The sequence below is a fragment of the Doryrhamphus excisus genome, chromosome 23 (assembly GCF_030265055.1).
Source record: "Doryrhamphus excisus isolate RoL2022-K1 chromosome 23, RoL_Dexc_1.0, whole genome shotgun sequence".
NCBI lineage: Eukaryota > Metazoa > Chordata > Actinopteri > Syngnathiformes > Syngnathidae > Doryrhamphus > Doryrhamphus excisus.
Genome location: NC_080488.1, coordinates 7,235,393 through 7,262,101, shown reverse-complemented (window position 1 = coordinate 7,262,101; position 26,709 = coordinate 7,235,393). Strand labels below are relative to the sequence as shown.

General features: G+C 42.1%; 2 protein-coding genes across 6 annotated transcripts in view; one reads left to right on the top strand and one right to left on the bottom strand.

Moving 5' to 3' along the window:
- Nucleotides 1-12,881, bottom strand: part of zdhhc15b (zinc finger DHHC-type palmitoyltransferase 15b) — a 71,880-nt gene extending 58,999 nt beyond the window's left edge. The window contains exon 1 of one of the 2 annotated variants that reach the window (XM_058063050.1): nucleotides 12,520-12,881. The gene's annotated coding sequence lies outside the window, so the exon portion shown is untranslated. Of the gene's footprint in view, nucleotides 1-8; nucleotides 24-12,519 lie in introns of those variants that run through there. The other variant, XM_058063049.1, reaches the window with a different exon arrangement.
- A 616-nt stretch (nucleotides 12,882-13,497) lies between these two features.
- On the top strand, nucleotides 13,498-26,709 carry fgf16 (fibroblast growth factor 16). Of its 4 annotated transcripts, none has more exons than XM_058063842.1 (3): nucleotides 13,498-14,176; nucleotides 16,824-16,927; nucleotides 25,479-26,709. In XM_058063842.1, exons 1-3 carry the CDS (start codon nucleotides 13,870-13,872, stop codon nucleotides 25,722-25,724), a joined length of 657 nt encoding a protein of 218 aa, XP_057919825.1. In that variant the 5' UTR covers nucleotides 13,498-13,869; the 3' UTR covers nucleotides 25,725-26,709. The 4 variants fall into 4 exon arrangements, 1 of the variants encoding a protein (XP_057919825.1); XR_009120919.1 differs by lacking the exons at nucleotides 13,498-14,176; nucleotides 16,824-16,927 and adding an exon at nucleotides 24,035-24,237 and having other exon boundaries at nucleotides 25,479-26,091; nucleotides 26,518-26,702; XR_009120917.1 differs by lacking the exons at nucleotides 13,498-14,176; nucleotides 16,824-16,927 and adding an exon at nucleotides 24,026-24,237.

The following is a 26,709-nucleotide window of genomic DNA, read 5'->3' as shown; positions in this document are numbered from 1 at the left end:
TGACTTACGTGACTTGTCGTTCACATCAAAATAAAGGTTTCATCTGGTGCAATAGCTGAAGATTCACACCCCTGTGCTCCTTTCCAGAAGGAGTCCTCGCCCTAAAGTATGCAATAACAAGTCAGGAGGTGAGAAAAAGGACACTAAACAGACTTCACTCACGTCTCATGTGACATATGAATTACTCTCATAAAAAGTCTCTCAGCTTTGGAAATAAGTATGCAAAATGTCTCACCCGGACACTACTCTAAGTTTGAGATCCCTGCATCATTTTAACCTTCCTCTTGTGTTAGCTTTCTGGTATCATCTCTTATGTCAGGGGTCTCAAACACGCGGCCCGTGGGCCAAATGTGGCCCGCAGGACACTAGTTTGAGGCCCCCGCCTTGATATGAAAGTTTAATGTTAGTGCGGCCCGCGCAAGTCTGATATGGATGCTGTATGGTATCATGTACCCAGAAAAAATTATTACGTTTGATTAATGTTCATGTTAAAGGTTAAATAACTGTTAATAGTTATCCTCCCTATCCGTGTGGAAGTGGTAAGTTTTTGGCTATTTAAGTTTAAAGGAAATAACTTGAAGGCTACCGTTTAGGTCGCTAGCTCTCTAGTTTGCGAGTTAGCATGTGTCTCAAGACCCTGCAGTTGCGCAATATGTTGTAAATAAAAAGAGTATAAATGTGACTATAGTCGTGTTTTGTCATGTCTACAGGGCTCTAATAATGCTTTGTTCATTTTAATCTGAAAAAAATAATTTGTCTACCCACCAACTATATGTGGTTTCTTAACTTTTTATTATTTGCCGTTTTATTATTAGTAGTATATTTTCTTTATTCTTGATTTGTTTATTTATTTTTCATCTTATTTTGTGCAGAAAAATAAGAATTAAGATATTTGAGAACAGTGGAATGTTTTATCAGAGCTTTTATTGTAGAAAATCGGAACCAAAGCACTGAAAAAGTTTGTATATTTGTATATTGTAGCACATATCTCTTAAATCAATTAGTTTGATTTATTTTCTCATTTTAGTATTAATCACTAAAGAAACATCTATGGTGTTGGGGTGAATTTTGACCCATATATATTAATGTCAAGAAAAGGTGGAAAAAGTTATTGTCTTCAGCAACAGAACTTTAGTATAGTGAAATCTTTTTCAACTGAATACTTATAACTGAAAACGTTTTGCCTTCAGTGTTTGCCATAAACTTTATAGTCATATTATTATAACCGGGTCGAAACCGACCCCAACAATACAGTGGTCATAATTTCAACCAGACCATTTTAAAATTTAATAAAAATATTTTTTTTGGTTTTCTTTTGTTGAGTTTCCTGACGAAGTCAAAAGGCCTTGATGCAATAAACATTGTATTTGCTAAATACAAGGATGAAGAGTCTTGAACCAGTCATGATGTGCTATATATATCACTATATTGACACTTACTATGGTACCCATTATGTCATTGGATGGTCATATCACCTTGTACTTCGTTTTGAGGTGCATTATTAAAAAAAAAAACAACCTTAAACTGTATTATGGAAAGCAGGGAGTGAACAAATGTAACAGTTACTGATTGTAAAAGTATCAGATGGAGGGGTAGGATTTAATAAGCTTTGCTTCTTCCTACTCCTTTTGGACATGTGGAACTGTGAACTGATTATGTGATGCACTCAATTGTAATCTGATGCATGTTCAAATTAAGCAACATTTTAGCATTGTTAACCGTCATAGAAGTGTAAATAGAAGTTAACCATTAAGAAAACATGTTCTGTACAGTCCTACTTTATAGTGATTGAGGGGGGGGGGTGTATAACTACACAAGTCTAAATTCCCAACATATGTTGCCCCCTTGTTGGAGGAGATGCAAGATGCTGATAATTTCTTTCATGGGCCTACAAGGGAGCCGCTCCCCAATTAGAAGGAGGCCCCGCGTGTCTGTCCAATCAACACAAATGAGGAGTGGATCAAAGTGCTCAGGCAACAAACAACACATTGTTTGCTTAAAGTGCTTCATTCAAGTTTATGGTGACAAAAATGCCGAAGATAAAACACCTCTCTGAAGTCATCCACATAAAGTGAAACACATATTTGGGGTGAAATTAGCCCCGACATTTTTCATTTCATTTCATTAATTTCTCTTCCCACATTTTTTTTGTCAAAACGCTTACTTCATGCTCCGCTTTGCTCATTACTCAAACACATCTGGCTGACAGGTGCTGCGTCTATTACACGTTGACTAATTTCATTCCAGCAAAGAGGCGCAAATGGACAGAGGAGCGCGGCAGAACGTCCTCTATCTTCTATCTGCCATGACATCAGGCCTCAGAGAGCTCGGTATATAGACGTGCGCTGCTGCGAGGACGTCGCTCGCTTCCATCGGCATGCTGTCAGTTCCCTTTTCAAAAACACTGATTACTCCATTTCCAAAGAACTAATCTCTGTAAACAATCTCTGTTTTCATTATCTTTGAAACTGATTAGTCCTATGAATATAAGTTTCCAGCACTGGACTGACAAAGACGTCTTGCCATATTGATGCCAGCTGTGCTGCTGCTGCGTGACCTTACAAGAGAAATAAAGCTGTGATGCAAAAACACTGAAGATGGACGTGCGTGTGTCTGGGTGTGTGTGCGCTCGGGCGGGGCAACGTGACTGAGGAATGCTAGAAAATATGACACATAATGGACAGAAAAACACAATTACTCCCAAATTGTGGAACCTTATAAAATATACACATCACCGGCCACAACATTAGGTACACATGCACGATCTTATACAACAGCAGCTGTGCAGGCAATTTTGCATTTGCAAGATAAATACCCGAAAATAATGGAAAACAAATAAACATCAGCAAATTTATAAAGTCGCATACGATATTGGTATTGAAAATTCTATGGTGTGTGACATCACAAGTGGGTGTTGGTTTTTCTTTGGCTTTTTTTGCCAGTCCTCTTGTTCCTCACTTCCTGTTTGCATGCTCTTATTTTGTATTCACTTCCTATTTTGCTCTCCTCTGTCTACAGAGAGATGTTTTCCCTTTTTTGGCTTTATTATGGGCTTGCTCAGTAATGCAAGCCCATAGACAGCTGCAGCAGTCTACGGGGCTTGCATTACTGAGCAAGCCCACATTGTTATTCCTTGTGATGTTTAGCTATTGTTATATCTTAATCTTCCGTAATGCGGCCAAAACCGCAAGAATGACCCCCACACATGTTACACTGCCAGAAACCTGACGCTCAGGACTACAGCGGTATTTATTTTTTGGAACGTTTTGTGTAACCATGGCGACGCTATTCACCAAAACGTTCAAAAATGGGCCACTAGATTAGGTACACCTGTTCTATTTTTAGAACAGCCACATTCCAGGGAAAACGAGAATTTACAGACCTTCTCAACTCTCTCTGTGGCTAAACGCTAATTGCTATCATGTTAGCATTTAAGCTAATTTACTCATGTCTAAAGGCAAATACACACATGGCATGATGTAGGGAGGTTAAAGGACAACCTTGGCACTTTCTAAACTTGAGGCCCTCTTGCTAAGTGCTAGCATGGTAGCCGTTAGCATGTTAGCATTTAACCAAATTTACTCACGTCTACAGGCAAATACACACATGGCATGATGTAGGGATGTTATAGGACGACCTTGGCACTTTCTAAACTTGAGGCTCTCTTGCTAGGTGCTAGCATGATGACTGTTAGCGTGCTAGCATTTTAGCCAATTTACTCATGTCTAAAGGCAAATACACTCATGGCATGATGTGGGGACACTATGGGCCTGCCCCAAACTTTTCGAGACCTGAGGCTGTCTTGCTAGGTGCTAACATGGTAGCCGTTAGCATTTAAGCTAATTCACTAATGTCTAAAGGCAAATAGACACATGGCATGATGTGGGAACACTATGGGACTGCATCAACCTTTTCAGTACTTGAGGTTGTCTTGCTAGGTGCTAGCACGGTAGCCCTTGGCACACCGGGCCCGAGGTTCACAGCACAGGTGGCAAGCCCATCAAAATTTCCGTGGGAATTTTCTAGTTTTCATATAATGCTGTGGTCATTCACTATTAAAGTGAATGAGTGTTTTATTGTCCGCAGGGCTTGTCATTAACTGTGGTCAAGTTGGTTTTACACATGTATGACAGTGAAAAGTTCAAAAGTTTGCCAGTAATGTTGATAAAGTTTTCATGACGGGAACTGCGGCGATTTTGAGTTACGGCGGTGGTTTGTTTCCCACAATTGCTCATCTTTGGTGTGAGACAGCCAAACATACAGCGTACAGCCAGCTTTAGAAGTTCCGCGAAGATGATTTAACATGCTTGCGGTTTTGCATGATTTTACAGTTGGATGTTATAGTCAAAACTTGGAAGAACCCGGAATCTAACAAATTATCCCCATCAAGATTCAAACCATGTCTCCATCTACCTCAGCATCCTTTGTGCTTGTTGGAATTAATTTATTGTTGGACGTTGTTAGCAACCAAAGTTTGCCATCTGCTTTCAAACACGTCCAATATGTTTAGAATATTTTGGCCCTCACTGCAGATTCTGCCAGTGGAGATATTGGGCTCTAATTTCGTGGCGCAGCGCAAGGTGGCGCAAGGTGGTGGAGCGTGGTGAAGCCCACGCAGTGGCAATTTGGTCCAGTGCACCACTGCGCGCAGCCAATTTGGTCATTTTGTAGAAAGCTTGCCAGCTCCGACTTTGTCTATTCTTGGCGCAGGTGAAGCGCAGCCTGGTAAACTGGCTGACAGTGCAGACACGTCACCAAAACCTCACATGTAGATTTTCCAGAGTGTTGCGTACATTTCAGTTAAATGAAATGAGCCAACACGAACAGCGTACTTTGTGGAAACAGAGAAAGAAACTAATAATTAACAACAACTAAAAACATACACCACTGACAATGTGCATGGTGGCCTCTGATGCGCAGTCCAGTCTGGCGCATTTACAGGCAATGAGAGGCGTTCATTTGATTGGTTAAAATGACACTCGGATGTGTTAAACCCTCTCATGCTTTCTCTCCTCCCTCTTTGCCACTTGCGCTGGTGGGAGCGATGGAGGCGTGGGTGCGCGGCGCTGCCCCAGAGTGCGCTGCTCCAGACTGTGCTGCTCACAAAATTTGCAAACTGCGCTGGCACAATGCGCGAGAGGCGGGGTACTGGTCGCCAGTGTCGATACCTATGGACAATTTGGAGTCGCCAATTAACCTAGCATGTTTTTGGAATGTGGGAGGAGAAAAGCCATGCACGCACAGGGAAAACATGCAAACTTCATATAGAGATGCCCATGCAGAGAATCAAACCCACATCTTCCCGATCTCCTGACTGCGTGACCTACATGCTCACCACTTGTCCAACTCCCCGATCCTTTCGTCGATTATCTCAATCATACAGACAAAAGAGTTCAGCAGGTAAGAACATCAGCAATGCTCTGTGCTTTTCTCTAAGGGGGGAAAAATGACTAAAAATAAATTGTGGGGTAAAGGTTTGCGTCAGCACTAAGATATTCTGGGATCTGGACCGCCTGGCCTTTTTCATCCCGCTGTAAGCGAACCTGCATCAGTACTTCAGCTGTCCTCTCAGCTAAACAAATTAGTGGCTTTGATTGATCAAAGTTTATACGTGAGCGGGTATTTCATTTCAAACAGCGAGGGGGGAAAAGAGGGGGCATGCAAATATGTGAGACACAGGCAGAGCAAGCAGCTGGATTGCCATGTAAATAGCTGTGCAGATAGGTAGGCCTGGGCTGAGTGCCAAGGCCTCTCTACAAAGCTCCGCCAACATCTGTTGGAGGCTGGATCCCTGCACTGGGTTGTAGTGAGGATAATAGTCTACGCTCAGGCAAGATCATGATCACGCATCAACATCACACTGTTCTTTGGTAGGGCGTGCAACACAAGTTGAAGTCACTTTTCACGTTCCTACACCATGTGCCGAAGATATATCGATATATAAAATCGATAGTACCGATACCAAAGTTTTTATCAGTCAATTTGCATTTAAAAATAATGGAAATTTACGGATTTCTTGGTAAAATCAACACCCGACTGCCTACTGTTGTACAACCGTTTTATTTTACTGGTGTTTTTATTTTGAAAGACCAGCAACAGGATGTGTTGACGAGCAAATCGGAAGATGTGCTTGCTAAAATGCGGGAAACTATTAAAACAGGAAGTTGACAGGAAAGAGTAGTATCCTGGGTATACTATGAAGTTTCATACCTGATTGAGCATCTTTCTTTGAGAATATCTATATGTCATGTATGCTAGCATGTTGTCCAATGCATTTGGACCACAACCCACAAGGGGGCGCCACAAATGTCAACAAAACGTTGATCTCCAGTACGTGTAGAAATGATCCATCTGAGCATTCATTTATTTTCTACCACTGAAGTCATGTAAGAAATACTTTTCAGGACAGGGACATCAAAGTGTAGCCCGGGGGCCATTTGCGGTCAAATTAAAACAATTTTAATGAGTATTGTTTTAATTCAATATCAAAGTGGCATCCTGCATCCTTTTATTTATAAGTATGTTGAATACAGTATGGCTGCACGGTGGACAAGTGGTTAGCGTGCAGACCTCACAGCTAGGAGACCTGAATTCAATTCCACCCGTCAGTTTGCATGTTCTCCCTGTGCATGCATGGGTTTTCTCCGGGTACTCCGGTTTCCTCCCACATTCCAAAAACATGCTAGGTTAATTGGTAATTTGGTAATTTTGCCATGGTTGTTTGTCTATATGTGCCCTGTGATTGGCTGGCGACCAGTCCGGGGTGTACCCCGCCTCTCGCTCGAAGACAGCTGGGATAGGCTCCAGCACCCCTGCGACCCTCTATTGAGGATAAGCGGTCGAAAATGAATGAATGAATGAATATCATTAGTATCATATGCAAGTATATTTTGATGTATAATGTAGTTTTTTCAAAGTGCAAAGTAGTAATAGATAAATACAAATGCTGGAAAGTAGTGATAGATAAATACACATGCTGGTCTGATGAAGTATTCCAGATTTTCTTTTTATCAATTTGAAATATTCATTATATATTCAGTCAGAGCTTTTCTTCTTGTCACTCACGGGAAAAAAGCATCAATCAGTATGATGCATCCATTCGTACAGTTTTCCGAAAACAGGGGTGTGGTCTTATATTTGTGTCAGTATAGTAGTTATACTACATTCATTCATTTTCTACCGCTTATCCTCACGAGGGGTGCGGGGGTGCTGGAGCCTATCCCAGCTGTCTTCGGACGAGAGGCGGGGTACACCCTGGACTGGTGGCCAGCCAATCACAGGGCACATATAGACAAACAACCATTCACACTCACATTCATACCTATGGATAATTTGGAGTCGGTAATTAACCTAGCATGTTTTTGGAATGTGGGAGGACACCGGAGTACCTGGAAAAAACTGTATGGCCTGCGCGCTAACCACTCGTCCACCGTGCAGCCTCCATCTCAGCAAACATTTGTAAAATTGTTGACTGCCGACCGTGAAAAGGGTTTTTCATCCTTCTAGGTTATCATCGTGTGAGTCTAGGGGTGATAACGGAAAAGAAGTAAGAATTAAGTTCCAATAATTTACAGCTAAACCAAAATGTTTGAATGTCGTATTAAAATGTTCCCACTGGGCAACAAAAAAAAAAAGGAGTGAGACATCAGACAACTTTTTTTCTTCTCCTCCCAAGCACATATGTAAGTCATTTGTACAGCAAATGTTGGTTTTAGACCGTGTTCCTTGCATACAAGGGGCTTCTCAAAACCTTGGGGGGGGGGGGGGGGGGGTCCCATTCATTAGTGCAGGGCAGCAAAGCAAACTCATTAATTACCGCTATCTTTACATGGAGGGGCCATGAAATGTTAAACCATAACTTAAATTTGCATGCATCTGCCTGTCTTCCCGTTCCCTTACAAAACAGCCACCCACCCGATCACCCCCCCCAACACTCCTCCACCCTGCCCAGGCGCACACGGCGCCCTTGAACAAGGCCGAGGGACCACCTGCATGAAAGTGGAGACCCTCTCTGTTATGTCTCTGGTTGGGAATGAAATAACACGGAATCCAGCTCTGCAAATAACTCACAGTGAAGATCATTTTCCACATGCTGCTTGACAAAAGGTAAAACAAGAACAGATGATAGCGCAACGCTCTTCCCTCGCTGGGAGTGTCAGCCTCTTCGCTGCAACTTGACTTGGCCTCATGTATTTGTGACCTCCCCACCCCCACCCCCACCCCCAGCCTTAAACTGGTCTTACTAAGCATACAGTACTACATCAAATCCACAATTTCTTGGTGCAGAAAGTACCCGATTCCAGCGTCTCCCACGTCTTACTTGTTTTCGTAGCCACTTGTTGCTAGGCAGAATTTGTAGAACACAATCATTTGTGCCCCATAAAGTAATTGTGCTGGTGCGCCGCCCATCTAGCAGATTGCTGTGGCTCAAGCACGGATGCCATTGTCGCCTGCTGCATTGATGTTTCACTCATTGTTTTATTACCATACCAAATTTACAAGTAGGCGCCAGATAGCAGTAAAACACATTCTCAAATTACTGTGGAACCTCGGTCAGTGTCAGGAATCCCTCCCAGAAAGTCCAAGAAATAATACATCCAATGAATCCTTTCCAGACACCCAAAATGTTAACACGACATGACACACTTGTTTACATGGAACAATGGATGTGGTAATGGTTTTACATTAACTCACTAATTAAACATTTGAAATACACATAAAATATTCAGGTAAACACTTTTACCTTGATTGAAGACAAAGACAGTGGTGACTGACTAACAGTGTACAATAAGGTACACAAAATGACAGTAGTTCATGAGGAACAAACCTAACTAACCCTAACCACTACTCATTAGTTCCTCAGTAACTACTCTAAACCGATGTGCCTTTGTCATTAGTTCATTGGTAACTACTCGAAATGGATGTGCCTTAGTCATTAGTTCCTCAGTAACTACTCTAAATGGATGTACCTTAGTCATTAGTTCCTCTGTAACTACTCTAAATGGATGTACCTTAGTCATTAGTTCCTCAGTAACTACTCTAAATGGATGTACCTTAGTCATTAGTTCCTCAGTAACTACTCTAAATGGATGTACCTTAGTCATTAGTTCCTCAATAGCTACTCTCAATGGATGTGCCTTAGTCATGAGTTCCTCAGTAACTACTCTAAATGGATGTGCCTTTGACATTAGTTCCTCAATAGCTACTCTAAATGGATGTGCCTTAGTCATTAGTTCCTCACTAACTACTCTAAATTGATGTGCCTTAGTCATTAGTTCCTTGGTAACTACTCTAAATTGATGTGTCTTAGTCATTAGTTATCAATAACTGCTCTAAACAGATGCACCCTAGTCATTAGTTCATCAATAACCACTTTAAATGGATGTGGCTTAGTCATTAGTTCATCAGTAACTACTCTAAATTGATGAGCCTTAGTCATTAGATAATCTGTAACTACTGTAAATGGACGTACCTTAGTCATTAGTTCCGCAGTAACTACTCAAAGTCGATGTATCTTTGTCATTAGTTCACCAATAACTACTCTAAATTGAGGTGTCATAGTCATTAGTTCCTTGGTAACTACTCTAAATTTATGTTAATGTAAATGGACGTACCTTAGTCATTAGTTCCGCAGTAACTACTCAAAAGTCGATGTATCTTTGTCATTAGTTCACCAGTAACTACTCTAAATTGATGTGTCATAGTCATTAGTTCCTTGGTAACTACTCTAAATTGATGTTGATGTAAATGGACGTACCTTAGTCATTAGTTCCACAGTAACTACTCAAAGTCGATGTATCTTTGTCATTAGTTCATCAGTAACTACTCTAATTTGATGTGTCATAGTCCTTAGTTCCTTGGTAACTACTGTAAATTGATGTCATTTCATCAATAACTACTCAAAACATACGTGCTTTTGTCATTAGTTTGTAAGTAACCACTCGATGTGGATATCCTTTTGTCATTAGTTCACCAGTAACTACTCTAAATCAATGTGATGTAGTCATTAGTTCATCGGTAACTACTCTAAATTGTTGTGCCTTAGTAATTCAGGCCGCACTGTGGATGAGTGGTTAGCAAGTAGGCCACACAGTAAGGAGATCGGGAAGAACTGGGTGTGATTTCTTAAATAAAAACCTGAAGAAATGTATCAAACTGACCAAGAAAATGCAATGACACAATTAATAGCATGTTACATTACACAGTCTTCCATTTTATGATATATTATATATTTATATATAGTTAAACTAATGAAATCTTGTATTTACGTAACAGCATTCGGATTGACGTGCTGCTTTTCCTCACTTTGTAGTCTTTAAAAGTACCGCCCAGACTTGAAAGAAACATCTCAACGCCCTTCAAGAACATCAAGAACATGAACAAGCAGGTTTTCCCCCAAAAATGTCAAAACAGTCCTCCAGCATACAGCCGGGCTCCATAATTGAGTAGAACATATATCTATATGTAAAACATATCCCATTTATTTGGCTTAGCGGACCTTTGCTGACCCCCCACAAGAGGACACGTACAGATTCTGTCTAATCCAAACAAATAGGTGAGGCACTTGTTAGCCTCCAATCCAGGTTGCTGAGTGTATGCTTCATTTTCAATTGGGACGTGTGTGTGTGTGTGTGTGTGTGTGTGTGTGTGTGTGTGTGTGCATATACATACATATATACATAGATATAGGTGTGCGTGCGCTCTTGGGAGAGCGACTTCAAAGCTGCAGACTTGAGGTCATTATCTTCATTTCTATATCCTCGGCAGGTTTGCGGCATATGGGAACATTTTGCATAGTGTGTATGTGTGTGTACGTGTGTGTGTGTGTGTGTGTGTGTGCAGCAATAAATCTGCCTTGTCAACTATAAAATACAGTTGATCAGCAACAGATGGAGCTCAATAGCTACCAAAAAAAAAAGAAATTTACATTTTTACACTAACATTTGATTTAAGTTCAGCCTACAGGAGACAGACAGTGCAGGAAAGGAAAGTCCAATTGGGTGCATGATGGTGGTGGTAGTGTCATGGTCTGGGGGCGCATGAGTGCTGCCAAGACTTTTGGGGACATACTGTTACATTGTCCTTTTATAAACTGGTCGGCACGGCCATTTTCTAAAATGATAACAAGCCCAAACATATCTCTGGAGTGTGTGTTAACATTTAATTAAATACAATTGGGGCACAGGGTTCTGCTGCCCCACACGGCAGAAAAAGTACAGGTCAGGCGGTCGGTCGGATGGATGGACGTCCATAAAAAAAAAAAACTGGTCTAATGTAACATATGGGCGGCAGTGACCAGGTGGTCCAGAAACCTGATGGTTCTATCCTTGCTGTCCCAGTCACTGTTGTGTGCCCCCCGGGCAGCTGTGACTACAGATGTAGTTTACCACTACCAGTGTGTGTGTGTGTAACTGAGGAGTGAATGAATGATAGCTTCACGTTATTGTGAAGCACTTTAGGTGCCTTGAAAAGCTCTATAAAAATCCAATTTATTATTATTATTATGTGTTCAGCTTCTGCAGTTATTGATGTATTCATGCAGCCTGCTGTCACTGATATCTCAAGAACAGTGGACTAATTAAAACACTGAGGGAGTTTGTTTTCAGTTCACACAAGCAAAGTCTTTGCTAAACAGCTGTGTTTTCTTTTTCTTTTTTTTTTTTTTTTTTGGCCCGTGCTTCCACATGTTGGGACATGTTGCCGCACCGTGCACAGAAGAGATACAAAATCCCCATGTGATCGTAAATCACACTTACCATGTATTCCTGTTATAGTGCATGTTATTCTATCTGTGCAGGGTGACACATGTATTGGTATAGCTAATACTGCTTCCATAATAATCTTAAAGTGTGGTTAAAAGGGATCCCCCCCCCCCAGTATAACATGCAAAAAGAGCCAATATAAAATCTGTATAAAAATGACAATTTCTTAGCAGATATGACAGTTTGATATTTTAGCATTGGTGGAAAATATTATGAAAATATTATGGTTTCATTCTGGTGTGCAGTGTTCGCTCGTATATTTAAAAATGTTTTAATGCTGCAAAACCCCTCACCGTAGACCAGGGGTCTCAAACTCGCGGGCCGCATTTGGCCCGCAAGACGCTAGTTTGAGGCCCCCACCTTGATACCAAAGTTTAATGTTGAAATGACAGCTTAAAGCTGTGTGTACACCGGACACAACTAACATGATTTTGCCCCGCCCATACTGTTACCCTACCCTGTTACCCCACCCTGTTTTGCTTTGGATTAGCAATGAAGCTAAAGGCTTATGACGCTGGGTACAAATAAATGCAGGAAATGATTTGGAATAAAACGGAAAATACACGTCAAGATAAAGCATCTCATCAAACATGTTAAAGTTATGACGCTGCTCCCAGATGGAACTGAGTACGATGCTAAATTGAGTTTGAGACCCCTGCCGTAGACATTATACAATTTTCTCACACAATCATTAACATGTTCTGACATTTCTCTCTTGTTTAAAAACTCAGAAAAGTGAAATTATTAAGTGACTCACGTGTATTTACTCCTCCTCGTTCCCTCTTCTGTAGTGTTTTTGGATCCTTGTTAAAACTGCTACAGTAGTCCTGTTGCGGCCCGCTTAGAACCCAAGATTCATTTATTCTGTACAGCCGCATATTACTTCTGAATTCCTTCAACGTGTCCAAAAGTCCAAACTTTTGTGCTTCCTTCTCTGACTTTTGGGGACAGAACATTGTAGGTTTTGTCCGGGATACTTTTACAAACATACAAAGAGCAAGCTAGCTTGCTAGCTTGTACTCTACACAAGGAGACGGAGATTGATTGACAATCGTCTACAGCCAATCGGGACGCAGAAGACAATGGGCGGTGCAGACAAACGTGCCACAATGGAATTCTTCTTAAAGGGCCAGGCTCCTGCCTGTTTAGCCATTCTTATGTTGTCAAAATAAAAATTCGAAAAAAAGCACTAAAATTGCACACACACATAAACAAACACGTGAAGCAGCAATAGCAGTTGACCGCGATAGTAGGAGGGAACATATGTTCATTTATGTAACTCAATTAACCACATTTGGTTATCGTACAAATGACTGCAGGTGTAGGTGTACCTAATGAAGTGACTAATGTTAATGTAAACAAACAATGATGGAGTATCCAATCGAGTTTAAATGAGATGAAATGAAAGTTTAATCATCAGAATGAAGTTGAGGAAACTTGCTGAGCGGCTTCTACCCCTCCCTCGTTTTACCAGTAGTAGTGCAAGTGGTTAAAGCTGCCGCAGTGTTGCTGCCGCACATTGCAAACGTTGTGCAAAGGGGCGAGGAAGCACCTGCTTCCAAAGAGAACGAGGAGGAGGAGGAGGAGGAGTAGGAGTAGGAGGAGGAGAAGAAGAAGAAGGAGGAGGAGAGAAAGCTTGCATGAGAAGCTCCAGTTGTTGGCACTGACACTTGCGCACAAGCTTGGATTGCACTGAGAAATATGCACAAGTTATTTTCATCATCTTGTTGGGAAATCGGGAGGTGTGACCCCCTCCAAAAAAAACCGCAGACTGCATTAAATGATGGATTGTCTTTTTTTTTAACAAGGCTTTGAAACCGCTTCAGCTACACTTTCACTCCTCTCGGTGAAGACTTGGAAGCTCTCGGGAGGAACTTGTAGACATCCCGGCAAGTTAAAAGTTGCACCAAAAGGTCCACGCACGAAGTGAGGTGCGCGTAAAGAAGAGGATGCCAGCCAGGCGTGGCCAAAGTGAGGAGAATGCGTGTGGAGGATGTATATAATGGAGTCTTTTCCTTCTCATTAGCAGACATATCAAACGGATGACCCCAGCACTGAGAGGACTTTATTTCATCTTTTTCTTGCTTTTGAGATAACAACACTTTCAATGCCGTCGCTTAATTTGACAGCCGTGCACACAATGGCGGAGGTGGGGACTTTTATAGGAGCACTCGATTTGGATTTACAAAGTTTTCCTGCCTTTGGGAATGCGCCCCTGCAGCCGGAGTCTCCGCTGGGCTTGAATGAGCGCCTGGGTCAGATAGAAGGGAGACTCCAGCGGGGGTCGCCCACAGATTTTGGCCACCTCAAAGGCATCCTGAGGCGGCGGCAGCTGTACTGCAGGACCGGCTTCCAGCTGGAGATATTCCCCAATGGGACGGTGCATGGGACCAGGCAGGACCACAGCAGGTTTGGTGCGTATTTAACGCCATTTATTTAGGAAATCATACACGCAAACTTTAAGTTTTGGGGAAGGGGGGGTTGGACTAAAGGCTCCAAAAACCCTATAAGAGAGTAAACTACATTTAGTAGTATTCACACTAACAGCATTTACTGTCTGTTTGGGGATTTTTAAAGTCAAGTAACAAATACTTTTCAGGACAGGGACATCAAAGTGTAGCCCGGGGGCCATTTGCGGTCAAATTAAAAAAATTTAATGAGTATTGTTTTAATTCAATATCAAAGTGTCATCCTGCATCCTTTTATTTATAAATATGTTGAATACAGTATGGCTGCACGGCAGACGAGTGGTTAGCGCGCAGACCTCACAGCTAGGAGACCTGAGTTCAATTCCATCCGTCAGTTTGCATGTTCTCCCCGTTTTCTCCGGGTACTCCGGTTTCCTTCCATATTCCAAAAACAAGCTAGGCTAATTGGTAATTTGGAGTCGCCATGGTTGTTTGTCTATATGTGCCCTGTGATTGGCTGGCGACCAGTCCGGGGTGTACCCCGCCTCTCGCTCGAAGACAGCTGGGATAGGTTCCAGCGCCCCGCGCTGGAGCCTAGCACCCCCTGAGGTGGCCAGCCAAATCACAGGGCACATATAGACAAACAACCATTCACACTCACATTCATACCTATGGACAATTTGGAGTCGCCAATTAACCTAGCATGTTTTTGGAATGTGGGAGGAAACCGGAGTACCACGGGTAGAACATGCAAACTCCACACAGAGATGGCCGAGGGTGGAATTGAACCCTGGTCTCCTAGCTGCAAGGTAACGCTAACCACTCGACCACCGTGCCGCTTATTTATACTACATATTATACAATATGTTGTACGTAGTATTGCCTGCCTCCATTCATGCCAGTTATGTTTACTGGTGCAGCAACACAATGTAATGGCGTCCCAATAACATGAATATCCAATCGGTGTCACTCCAATCGTGCGTCACCATCATCGGCCGCAGGTGTCGCCACAAACAAGCATGTAGCCCGCAGGTGCGAGAGCCCAAGCAGAACGGCTTCCAGGCTCATCTTCCAAAAAACCGTCGCAAAGGATGGGTGGTCCCGGTGTTTGTCTCTGGCTGGACTGAACGTTCAGACATGGCTCTGATTAAAAAGGCCCACTGTCAGGGTTTGGCATCCCGCGTTAGCTCAGGGGAAGATGGGGCCCAGGTGGACGCATGCCGTCCTCCGCCAGCTGGATCCTCTCTGACTACTAACCTCTGCATCGCAGCATCCTGGCTTTTTAATTTGACCGCTTGTTTCCCGCCCTTTGAAGTGCATTTAAGCTGCGCTGGAACTTCCTGTGAGTCAGCACGCAGCGCAGCTTCCTCATAAAGGTCACTGCTAACTAGTTGGCGCTTTATTTTGACATGGGAAAAATCCGCCGGGGAAGAGGCCACTGCGTAGGTTACATAGAGTCATAGAGTTCTTAATAAATATTATCTGGACATATGTTTTTTCTGTTCTGTCACTTGTTGCTAGGCAGATTTCATAACTCCCCAATGGGCCGTTCACTTATTCATTCATTCATTTTCTATCGCTTATCCTCACGAGGGTCAGGGGTGCAGCCTATCCCAGCTGTCTTCGGGCGAGAGGCGGGGTATACACCCTGGACTGGTGGCCAGCCAATCACAGGGCACATATAGACAAACAACCATTCACACTCACATTCATACCTATGGACAATTTGGAGTCGCCAATTAACCTAGCATGTTTTTGGAATGTGGGAGGAAACCGGAGTACCCGGAGAAAACCCACGCATGCACGGGGAGAACATGCAAACTCCACACAGAGATGGCCGAGAGTGGAATTGAACCCTGGTCTCCTAGCTGTGAAGTCTGCGCGCTAACCACTCGACCACCGTGTCGCCTAAACAATCATTACTTTTGGAATATTAGGACTCAAATCTACTTCAAATATAATTGCATTGGATCCGTTCACATTTGCGGATATTTCGTTCTAAAATTTGTCTCAAAGAAAAAAAACTAAACATCTCATTCATTGTATGTAATAATTCATAAATACATGATAAAACAGGTAAACTGTACAGCATACATGTACAACTATTTTAAAAAGCTAACCATTTTTATTTATATGATTATGTCATTATATGCTTAAATGATGTTTTTTACTCAAGTCCTTGAACGTACCATAGTTGTTCATTCATTCATTTATTCCTTTTCGTGAGGGGTGCTGGAGTCTATCCCAGCTGTCTTACACCCTGGACTGGTGGTCAGCCAATCACAGGGCACATATAGACAAACAACCATTCACACTCACATTCATACCTATGGACAATTTGGAGTCGCTAATTAACCTAGCATGTTTTTGGAATGTGGGAGGAAATCGGAATACCCGGAGAAAACCCACACATGCACGGGGAGAACATGCAAACTCCACACAGAGATGGCCGAGAGTGGAATTGAACTTGGGTCTCCTATCTGTCTCCTGCGTGCTAACCACTCGACCACCGTGCTGCCCCCAATGGGCCATTGAAGGGAAATATGTCAGTCAATTGACACACACTGACAAATGCCTCTTATTTTATATGAAAAATTAAATTATTATAAATGAATAAGAATACTTGGATGCTTATTTGTGGGTGTCCGTGTAGGAATCCTGGAGTTCATCAGCCTGGCAGTCGGTCTGGTCAGCATCAGAGGCGTGGACGCCGGACTCTACCTCGGCATGAACGAGAAAGGAGAGCTCTATGGGTCGGTGAGTCAGAACCCTCCTTGGTTTACTCACAACAACCGTGCTAGCAGAACATTTCCTGCAAAATAGACAATCTTTGAGGAGGGTTTTTGCATTGGGTCCTGAAAACCGCCAATGCTCTACTGTCAAATAGAGGATCTTTGACTAGAATTTTTGCAGTAGATACATACTGTATAGCAGTAGAGCGCTCCTGCCACATATAGAGGATCTTTGACTAGTGGTTTTTTTCCTCTCTTGTCAAATAGAGGATCTTCAACAACTGTTTTTGCACTAGTGCACTCCTGTCTGACTGTATATAGGATCTTTGACTTGCTTTTTTGCCAGTAGATCATTGAAACAGAAGAGCACTTCTGTCATATATAGAGGATCTTTGACTAGAATTTTTGCAGTAGATACATACTGTATAGCAGAAGAGCGCTCCTGCCACATATAGAGGATCTTTGACTAGTGTTTTTTTCCCTCTCTTGTCAAATAGAGGATCTTCGACAACTGTTTTTGTCGAAGTGCACTCCTGTCTGACTGTATACAGGGTTTCTTTGACTTGCTTTTTTGCCAGTAGATCATTGAAACAGTGCACAAACATCATATAGAAGATCTCGTAGCTCTTTAAAGCAGAGGAGTGCTCTTATCATATATAGAGGATCTTTGATTAGTGTTTTTGTGGTAGACTACTAAAGGCACCAAAGCATTCCGGTAGAATATGGTAGATCATTAAAATAAAAGGGTGCTCCTGTTATATATAGAGGATCTTTGACTTGTGTTTTTGCGGCAGATCACTAAAACAGCCGCAGCAGTCTTGTCAAATAGAAGATCTTGGACAAGTGTTTTTGCAGGATATCATTAAAACGGAAGAGTGCTCCTGTCACATAGAGGATCTTTGATTAGTACTTTCTAAGTGTACTTAAAACCTCAAGCGCACCTTTGCATTGCATTTAAAAACAACCATACCACTCCTGTCAAATAGAAGATCTTTGACTGCCATTTTTGCAGGAGATGATTAAAATGGAGGAGTGTTCATGTCATATGTAGAGGATCTTTGATTAGTGTTTTTGTGGTAGATTATTAAATGCACCAAAGCATTCCTGTAGAATGTGGTAGATCATTAAAATAAAAGGGTGCTCCTGTTACATATAGAGCAGGGGTCGGGAACCTTTTTGGCTAAGAGAGCCATGAAGGCCAGATATTTTAAAATGTGTATCTGTGAGAGCCATATACATTTTTTAAACATTGAGTGCAATAAAATGTGTGCATTTGTATGTAAGACCAACAGTTTTAGATATAATGGGCTTTAATTACGTAGACCAGGCACACTACCCCACGCCAATGGGGTGTGGCCAGCACACTTTCGTGAACAGCGCAGTGTCCAATAATAAATCAAATACTTGCTGCCATTAATGCAACTTCTGCTGCTGCATGGTTTTGAACCGTATTCAGTACACGTATTTCATTCTTTTGGCCATCTTCATCAAAAGGCTTGGTTCTGCAGCTTTAGCTAGGTGACTATTTGACTAAAGGAGGAAAGTTTATGTTTTTTTTGACATCTCAATGACCGAGGTAGACTACCGCATTACCCAGTAATAATCAAGTTTTGGTGTTTGACCTGGAAAATATTATCAAGAAAGATGGATATAGTCGGCCATATTGCAGTAGAAAATAGATGGACGAATTAAAATGCATAAGAAAGTTTTGATTTTTAATATTATTTTTAACAGTGATTTCTGTGATGTTTACTTTAAAATGTTAGCAAACATACATTTTTATTGTGCTAAATGCTTGAGAGCCAGATACAGTCATCAAAAGAGCCCTACCTGGCTCCCGAGCCATAGGTTCCCTACCTCTGATATAGAGGATCTTTGATTAGTACTTTTTAAAGTGTACTTAAAACCTCAAGCGCACCCCTGCATTGCATTTAAAAACAACCACAGCACTCCTGTCAAATAGAAGATCTTTGACTCTAATTTTTGCAGGAGATGATTAAAATGGAGGAGTGTTCATGTCATATATAGAGGATCTTTGACTAGTGTTTTTGCAGTATCTTAAAACCGACAGTGCACTCCTGTCATGTAGAGGATCTTTGATTACTGTCCAGCACTCGGTCGTACAGAAATACATTTTTTGATAGAATGGCCATTTTCTTTCTGTCGCCGCTCAGTTAAAACCCCCAGAAAGAGTTTCTGGTAACATACACAACAATCACGTGGAATTGAACGTGTTATCAAGGCTTGTTGATGGGAAAGTGCAGTGAGACAAAACAATTATGTTCCTTTTTAAAAAAAAGTCTCACACGCTCCATCTCATATCTGTGCCTCTTCCTGCCGTCTCATATCTAACGTACGTCGACTCTGAAAAGCAGATCGACATGAGGTGCTAACAGTAGACAAGAGAAAATGTTGTCAATCAAAGTTTATCTTTTTAGAAGTGACCTTCGGAGGTGAACTTGATGGCCTTTACGGTTAAATATGGCAGCAAGCAGTTTGTTTACTTGTCAAGAATCCCCTCTTTGTCATGCCTGCTGAGTTGTTTTATCTCAAGAGAGAGGAAAGAGATGCAGACAAAGAAGTGGTGGGGGGGGGGGGGGGGTATGTGAGGGTTATGTGTATCAGGTGTCCTACAGCATTACCTGGGGGCCTCTCAAGGCCCACTGCACCCCCCCCATCTCATCCTGAGTATTTCAAACAGAGGCCACCTTTTTCTACCTTTAAGCACGCCCATTGTGTTGAGAGTGCAGATATTATTACGGCCGTGCTATCAGAGTCTGGCATCCTGGTGCTTTGACCCCAGGTAGGAAATGAGGGAGGAGGGGGGGGGCACACCTGACCAATATAGTCTGAATGGTCAGGTGGAGTATATACTCCAACACGGGGGTGCCTAAACTTTTTCCACCAAGTGCCACAAACAGATCAGCTGATGATTGGTATGGCATTTGGGGGTGAAGACTCGGCAGGGTTTGGTGAGTTTGAGGCTCGAGATGTGATGATCCGCCAGGCAGCCCGCTAAAGATCCGGTCCCAACCTGTTGTACTACAGAACAGAGCCGTCCGAACGCATGGCTGACTGGTCTTGGTCTTCTTTCTGGATCTTTGACTAGTTCAAATAGAGGATCTTTGAGTAGAATTTTTGCAGCAGATACATACTGTATAACAGAAGAGTGCTCCTGACACATATAGAGGATCTTTGACTATTTTTTTTCTCTCTTGTCAAATAGAGGATCTTCGACAACTGTTTTTGCACTAGTGCACTCCTGTCTGACTGTATATAGGATCTTTGACTTGCTTTTTTGCGAGTAGATCATTGAAACACAAGTGTGTTTCTGTCACATATAGAGGATCTTTGACTAGAATTTTTGCAGTAGATACATACTGTATAACAGAAGAGCGCTCCTGCCACATATAGAGGATCTTTGACTAGTGTTTTTTTTTCTCTCTTGTCAAATACAGGATCTTCGACAACTGTTTTTGCACTAGTGCACTCCTGTATGACTGTATACAGGATCTTTGACTTGCTTTTTTGCCAGTAGATCATTGAAACACAAGAGCGCTTCTGTCACATATAGAGGATCTTTGACTAGAATTTTTGCAGTAGATACATACTGTATAGCAGAAGAGCGCTCCTACCACATATAGAGGATCTTTGACTAGTTCAAATAGAGGATAGAGGTGCCAACCTGTTGTACTTGCGAGTGGGGGCAAAATGTGGATTTTGGGCGTATGGAGACACTATGTAGCACTTTTAGTGCAGGAGGAACTTTTGTTGTATGCGAGGATGCGTCGGACTCCGGATGACGTGTGACATGCCTGCCCTCTCCAACCACCTCTGACTCCGTGGTTGGTGCACATCAGTCAAGCCGATGTACTCCTCTCCGGGTACAGAAGAGCAAGTTCAGAAGGCAGGGATTGCGGCTGGAGGGGCCCAGCCGAGGCCCAGCATTAGGGCTAACCCTAACCCGAGACTAGACAAGACATTTAGGAACATTTCTTAACTGATCTAAAATTACTGACACACAATAACCCGCACAGAAAGCTTTCTAGATCTTCCAGAATCTGCACCTATTCAGCTGTATTTGCATTGATTTCCAAAACCTAACCTTTAACTCTAATTAACCGTAACCTTGTACTTTATCCACTCCGGTTTCTTCCCACATTCCAAAAATATATCAAAATGTAGGCTGCACGGAGGACGAGTGGTTAGCGCACAGACCTCACAGCTAGGAGACGAGGGTTCAATTCCACTCTCACTGTGTGGAGTTTGCATGTTCTCCCCGTGCATGCATGGGTTTTCTCCGGGTACTCCGGTTTCCTCCCACATTCCAAAAACATGCTAGGTTAATTACCGACTCCAAATTGTCCATAGGTATGAATGTGAGTGTGAATGGTTGTTTGTCTATATGTGTCCTGTGATTGGCTGGCGACCAGTCCAGGGTGTACCGAAGACAGCTGGGATAGGCTCCAGCACTTCCGCAACCTTTGTGAGGGTAAGCGGTAGAAAATGACTAAATGTACTTTATCCACTTTACATATATACACGGCAACTCTGCAATGGTTTTTCCCATAAACTTGAATGTAATATTACATGATTGTATAAACAGGCAATATGGACGCATATTAAGTCAGTTTGGCATAATGGGGAAACATTACCCCTCCGGTTAAAAGCATCATTAAAGGCATTGTGTTGAATGTCAAAGGGTCTACTGTGCTGCCCGAAGCAGGAAGAAAGGCTCTTCTACCTCCACCAGACCTTGACGAGCTGATAAGTTAGTGTCTAATAGGACGCCGGTGCAGTCATGTGCCCTCAGGGTGGTGTTTACACACAACAGCACCGCACAGCCAATCATCTCAACTGCTCCTTCACAGTCGCTTAGCTTGACGTGCAAAAAGGGTAGAGAGTGGCCAATCAACCAATCCCAGCAGCAGGAGGAAACAGACGATCCGATGCTCCCCCGCCCCCCCGCTTTTGCAGGGGTTCTGCCTCTGTTACAGGATTGGTACAGAACATGGCTGACTGGTCTTGGTCTTCTTTCTGGATCTTTGACTACTTCAAATAGAGGATCTTTGACTAGAATTTTTGCAGTAGATACATACTGTGTAACAGAAGAGCGCTCCTGCCACATATAGAGGATCTTTGACTAGTGTTTTTTCCCCTCTCTTGTCAAATAGAGGATCTTCGACAACTGTTTTTGCACTTTTTTGCCGGTTGATCATTGAAACAGAAAAGCAGTTCTGTCACATATAGAGGATCTTTGACTAGAATTTTTGTAGTAGATACATACTATATAGCAGAAGAGCGCTCCTGCCACATATAGAGGATCTTTGGCTAGTTCAAATAGAGTATCTTTGACTACAATTTTTGCAGTAGATACATACTGTATAACAGAAGAGCGCTCCTGCCACATATAGAGGATCTTTGACTAGTGTTTTTTCCCCTCTCTTGTCAAATAGAGGATCTTCGACAACTGTTTTTGCACTAGTGCACTCCTGTCTGACTGTATATAGGATCTTTGACTTGCTTTTTTGCCAGTAGATCATTGAAACACAAGAGCGCTTCTGTCACATATAGAGGATCTTTGACTAGAATTATTGCAGTAGATACATACTGTATAGCAGAAGAGCGCTCCTGCCACATATAGAGGATCTTTGACTAGAATTTCTGCAGTAGATACATACTGTATAACAGAAGAGCGCTCCTGCCACATATAGAGGATCTTTGACTAGTGTATTTTTTTCCCTCTCTTGTCAAATAGAGAATCTTTTCTTTTGCACTAGTGCACTCCTGTCTGACTGTATATAGGATCTTTGACTTGCTTTTTTGCCGGTAGATCATTGAAACAGAAGAGCACTTCTGTCACATATAGAGGATCTTTATATATATATAGAGGATCTTTGTTACGGGATTGGTACAGAACAGAGCCGTCCGAACGCATGGCTGACTGGTATTGGTGTTCTTATCGCTGTCACACACGCTCTCACCTGCTGAACCTGCAGCCATCGCTCACGCTGCGCTGTCAGGGTAGCTTTTAGAGACGCTTGCTCTCTGTGTGTGTGTGATTGCACGCCAGTTAAGCGTTCATGTCGCATTACGGGGAGGGAAATGATCTCCCCCGCCTCACACACACAATGAGAGTTCAACAGGTCTACGGAGCGAGTGAGGAATGCAAAGTGAAAAGTCACCCTTAATGACTAGCCCTCCTCTTGTCATAATGAGCCCCTGCCTAAATGAGTTTCTGCTGGTCCGTTTCAGCCTCCATGTTGCTTAATGACGCCACAGTCACTTGCTACACTTGCTTGAATCAGTTTTGTGGACTCCAGTCAAAATATTGATGACTTTGGACTTGACTCGGACTTAAGTCTGATGACTTGAAAATATTTTTTTCGGTGAATGTGTTGAGTAAAATGTGATTTTCGGTGGAGGAGAGTACACTACATTGTCCTCGCATATTAAACATGGATACTGTATTGGCAAACGTTGATATACTGCATTACCCACAGGGCTTAGCAACCAATTTGGCCATTTTGTCCGAACACATCTGCAGTCTTTAGAGAGTTTTGGGGTATTTGGGACTCAAAAGTGGAAGCACGTGTTTTGTGTTCTCACTGTTGACAGGTCTACTCCACCCCAAGTCAGCTTCTGAGCTTCAATGCCGTGGGGTTGGAGCTCTAAACCGTTTTTTTTAGCCTTGATTAAAAAAAAGGAGTTATGTTTATATTTCATTGCTTGTCTATTGTTACTTTTATTAAAATAATGACGTGGATTAGCTTATAATTATTTGAGTAAATGTTAAGTAATTGATAAGCCTACTGTATTGATATGTTGTTACATATCCACACCAGAAGAGGGTGCTACTCACAAACCACACCGAGTCATGTTGACAGAATAAATCATTCATTGGCTGTTCAATTGTGCTCATTTAAAACAGTGAGATGGGAGAATTCTAAATTAACAAACCTATAATCAATTACTCTAAAAGTTAATTTAGATGTTTTACGCTCTTTTTTTGTCTCTGCCTTTGACAGCATAACATGCAAATAATATGCAAATTAGATTATGACGTCGTCCAGAGACGTCTAGCGACTTCTAGGACAGCCAATAGCAACCTTTCTTACTGAAAAGTTGGCAACAGTGCACCGTATGCGTTACTGAGCTACAAGCTAGTAAGGGAGTGGTGCATTCCCTGCTTTTCTACACAAGAAACCAACAAAACAGTTACCGTCACCGTTGTTATTGTTATTTAATTTTTATGGGAAACTATTTAAACAGGAGGATGATGGAGTAAAAGTGCAGGATATATGAGTTTCCTGTGAAAAACCAGAGGGTTGACAGGTAAAAGGAACTTATAAGTGTCTGATTGTGCTAAGAGGACAGCTAACTGTGTTAAATGTTACTTAGAAAACACCTTTTCCTGGTGTTTTAACGCAGTGTTTCACAACATTTATTGTGTTAGGATACATATTTTACATGAGAAAAATCTTACAGCACACCGTCAAACAAAAATGTAAAATATGAATGGCGACAGGTTATTGATGTACCTTCTGCCAATTAGTGGAATTGTTCTGCCTTTCACTATACGTCGCTGACATAGTGTCATATATTAAACATTATTTGTAGTAAATGAATCAAAATTTTTGGACGAATTTAGTGATCTTGGGTGATTTCCTGCTGCGTATATTAATTCAATTAATGTAATGTTAATGGCACACGATTGACACCTACAGGGCTAAACGGGAACAGCAATGGTCCTAATGTACTGGCGTACAAGAGTAGTCCGATCTTTGGCTTCGAATTGCGGCGTGATCCTGAATCGACAAAGCTTCTAAAGTCATACACGACAGTTTTAAAGAGTGTAAATGTGTATTTTTAATCACAAAACGTTCGCATCCTTACCTTGTTAACTACACGGCAACCGGAACGGCAAATCACCTTATATCGCTCGTACGTGACGTCATCAGTGGCCGACTCAAAAATGCTAACAGACCGTTTTTAGCATAAAACAATTATAGTTTACGGTAAATGTATATAAATTAGAACTGAAACAAGATAAATGAAGATTTAAGGTTACTTTGTCGAATAAGTTGCACGATATCATGAGTTATTTCTTGACTTCAGTTGCGTTTGACTACATTTGGGTTATTGAGGTGAGAAAGTGTCATGGCAAAACAGGGCGGCGGTGTTGAAGGTAAAAAGTTAGCTTAAATGTTAATTTGTCCCTTTCATTCATCATTTGTGTGTATTTTTATATACTTTATGTTGTTTTTGTTGATGTACAACTATAAAAAGGTGTTGTGTGTTCACATTTTGGGCTTTTTGGAATGTATTAATGGGATTTACATGATTTATTCTTCTGTTAGCATCTGTTTCAGTTAGAGTTGGACTTTCTGGAATAAGCTAATGATGCTAACCAAGGTTCCACTGAATCAGATAGTGGTGATACAGCATTTTGGCTTCGAAAAAACACTTAAAGTATAGTAGTAATACTAGTGTAGTGCAAAGAAGACACAAAGACATGCATATTACAGCATGTGTGATTTTTGACGTGGTATAAACATGTTGTGTCCTCCTTGCAGAGGAAGCTGACCGCAGAGTGTGTGTTCAGGGAGCAGTTTGAGGAGAACTGGTACAACACGTACGCCTCCACCCAATACAAGCACAACGACACGGGACGCTTCTACTACGTGGCCTTGAACAAAGACGGCTCTCCCAGGGAGGGCAACAGGACTAAAAAACACCAAAAACTCACCCACTTCTTACCCCGGCCGGTGGAGATCGAGAAGATCCCTCAGGCGTACAGGGACCTCTTCCAGTACAGGTGACCAGAGTGTGGATGGATTTCCAAGAAGAGACGGCCACGGGGGAGGGTTATTTGCTCCAAAACTGTTTACCTTCAACGCCCCTCTCCGCTGAGGTCACCGCCTCGGCTCGCTACCAAGCACTGATATAAACATTTCTGCATGTTCCTGGATGTTGCTTCATTGCATCTGCAGTGAACTCGACCACTGAGGACGCTGGAAACTGGTGCCACCTTTTCATGAAATAACCACTTTTTTTTTTCCTAGAAGCACTAAAAAAGCGGATGATTGCCTTTTTGAGACCGCTGAAGACATTGACAGACACACAGTTAATGGAGGAGGAGGAGGAGGCACATTCCCACATGGACTTAGAAGGCGAGGCAGGAGTCAGGTACTGGAAATGTCCTTACATGTAAAAAAAAAACAAAAACATGAATGTGGGATTGATCCGAGAGCACTTAACTGCACATCCCATCTTCCTAGAAATCACATTCATGGCTTTTAAAATAAGATTTTAAGAGACAGTGAACGCCACAGCACTTCTCTACCTGTGCTTGTAAAGAAGACGCCACTGACGTGTGATGTTCAGGTGTCAGGAAAACTTATTGGAAACAAAAAAAAACAACACAGCAAGCAGCTGAGGGAGTACACATGGGCGATCCTATTTATGAGATGTACAATATATTTATTTTCTACATATAAAGTATAAATAGAAATCTATATATTTATTTATTGCAAAGACTTTATTTTGTAATGAACTTGAAAATTATTTGGACCGTAGATTCTACTGAAATTACATCATTCGACCGTTTTTTAGACCAAAGCGGCATTGGCACCGCTGTCGCTGGTGCTCAGGTTCTAATGAAGAAGAGCAATTGACAGCAATGGAATTGACCTGCGATGCGACAACGTGCAGCGGGAGTATTTGTGCTTGGATCCAAATTTCATGTACCGATTAAAAAACACATGTAGAACCCATGTGTCAGTTTGTAATTTTTTTTTTTGTCAG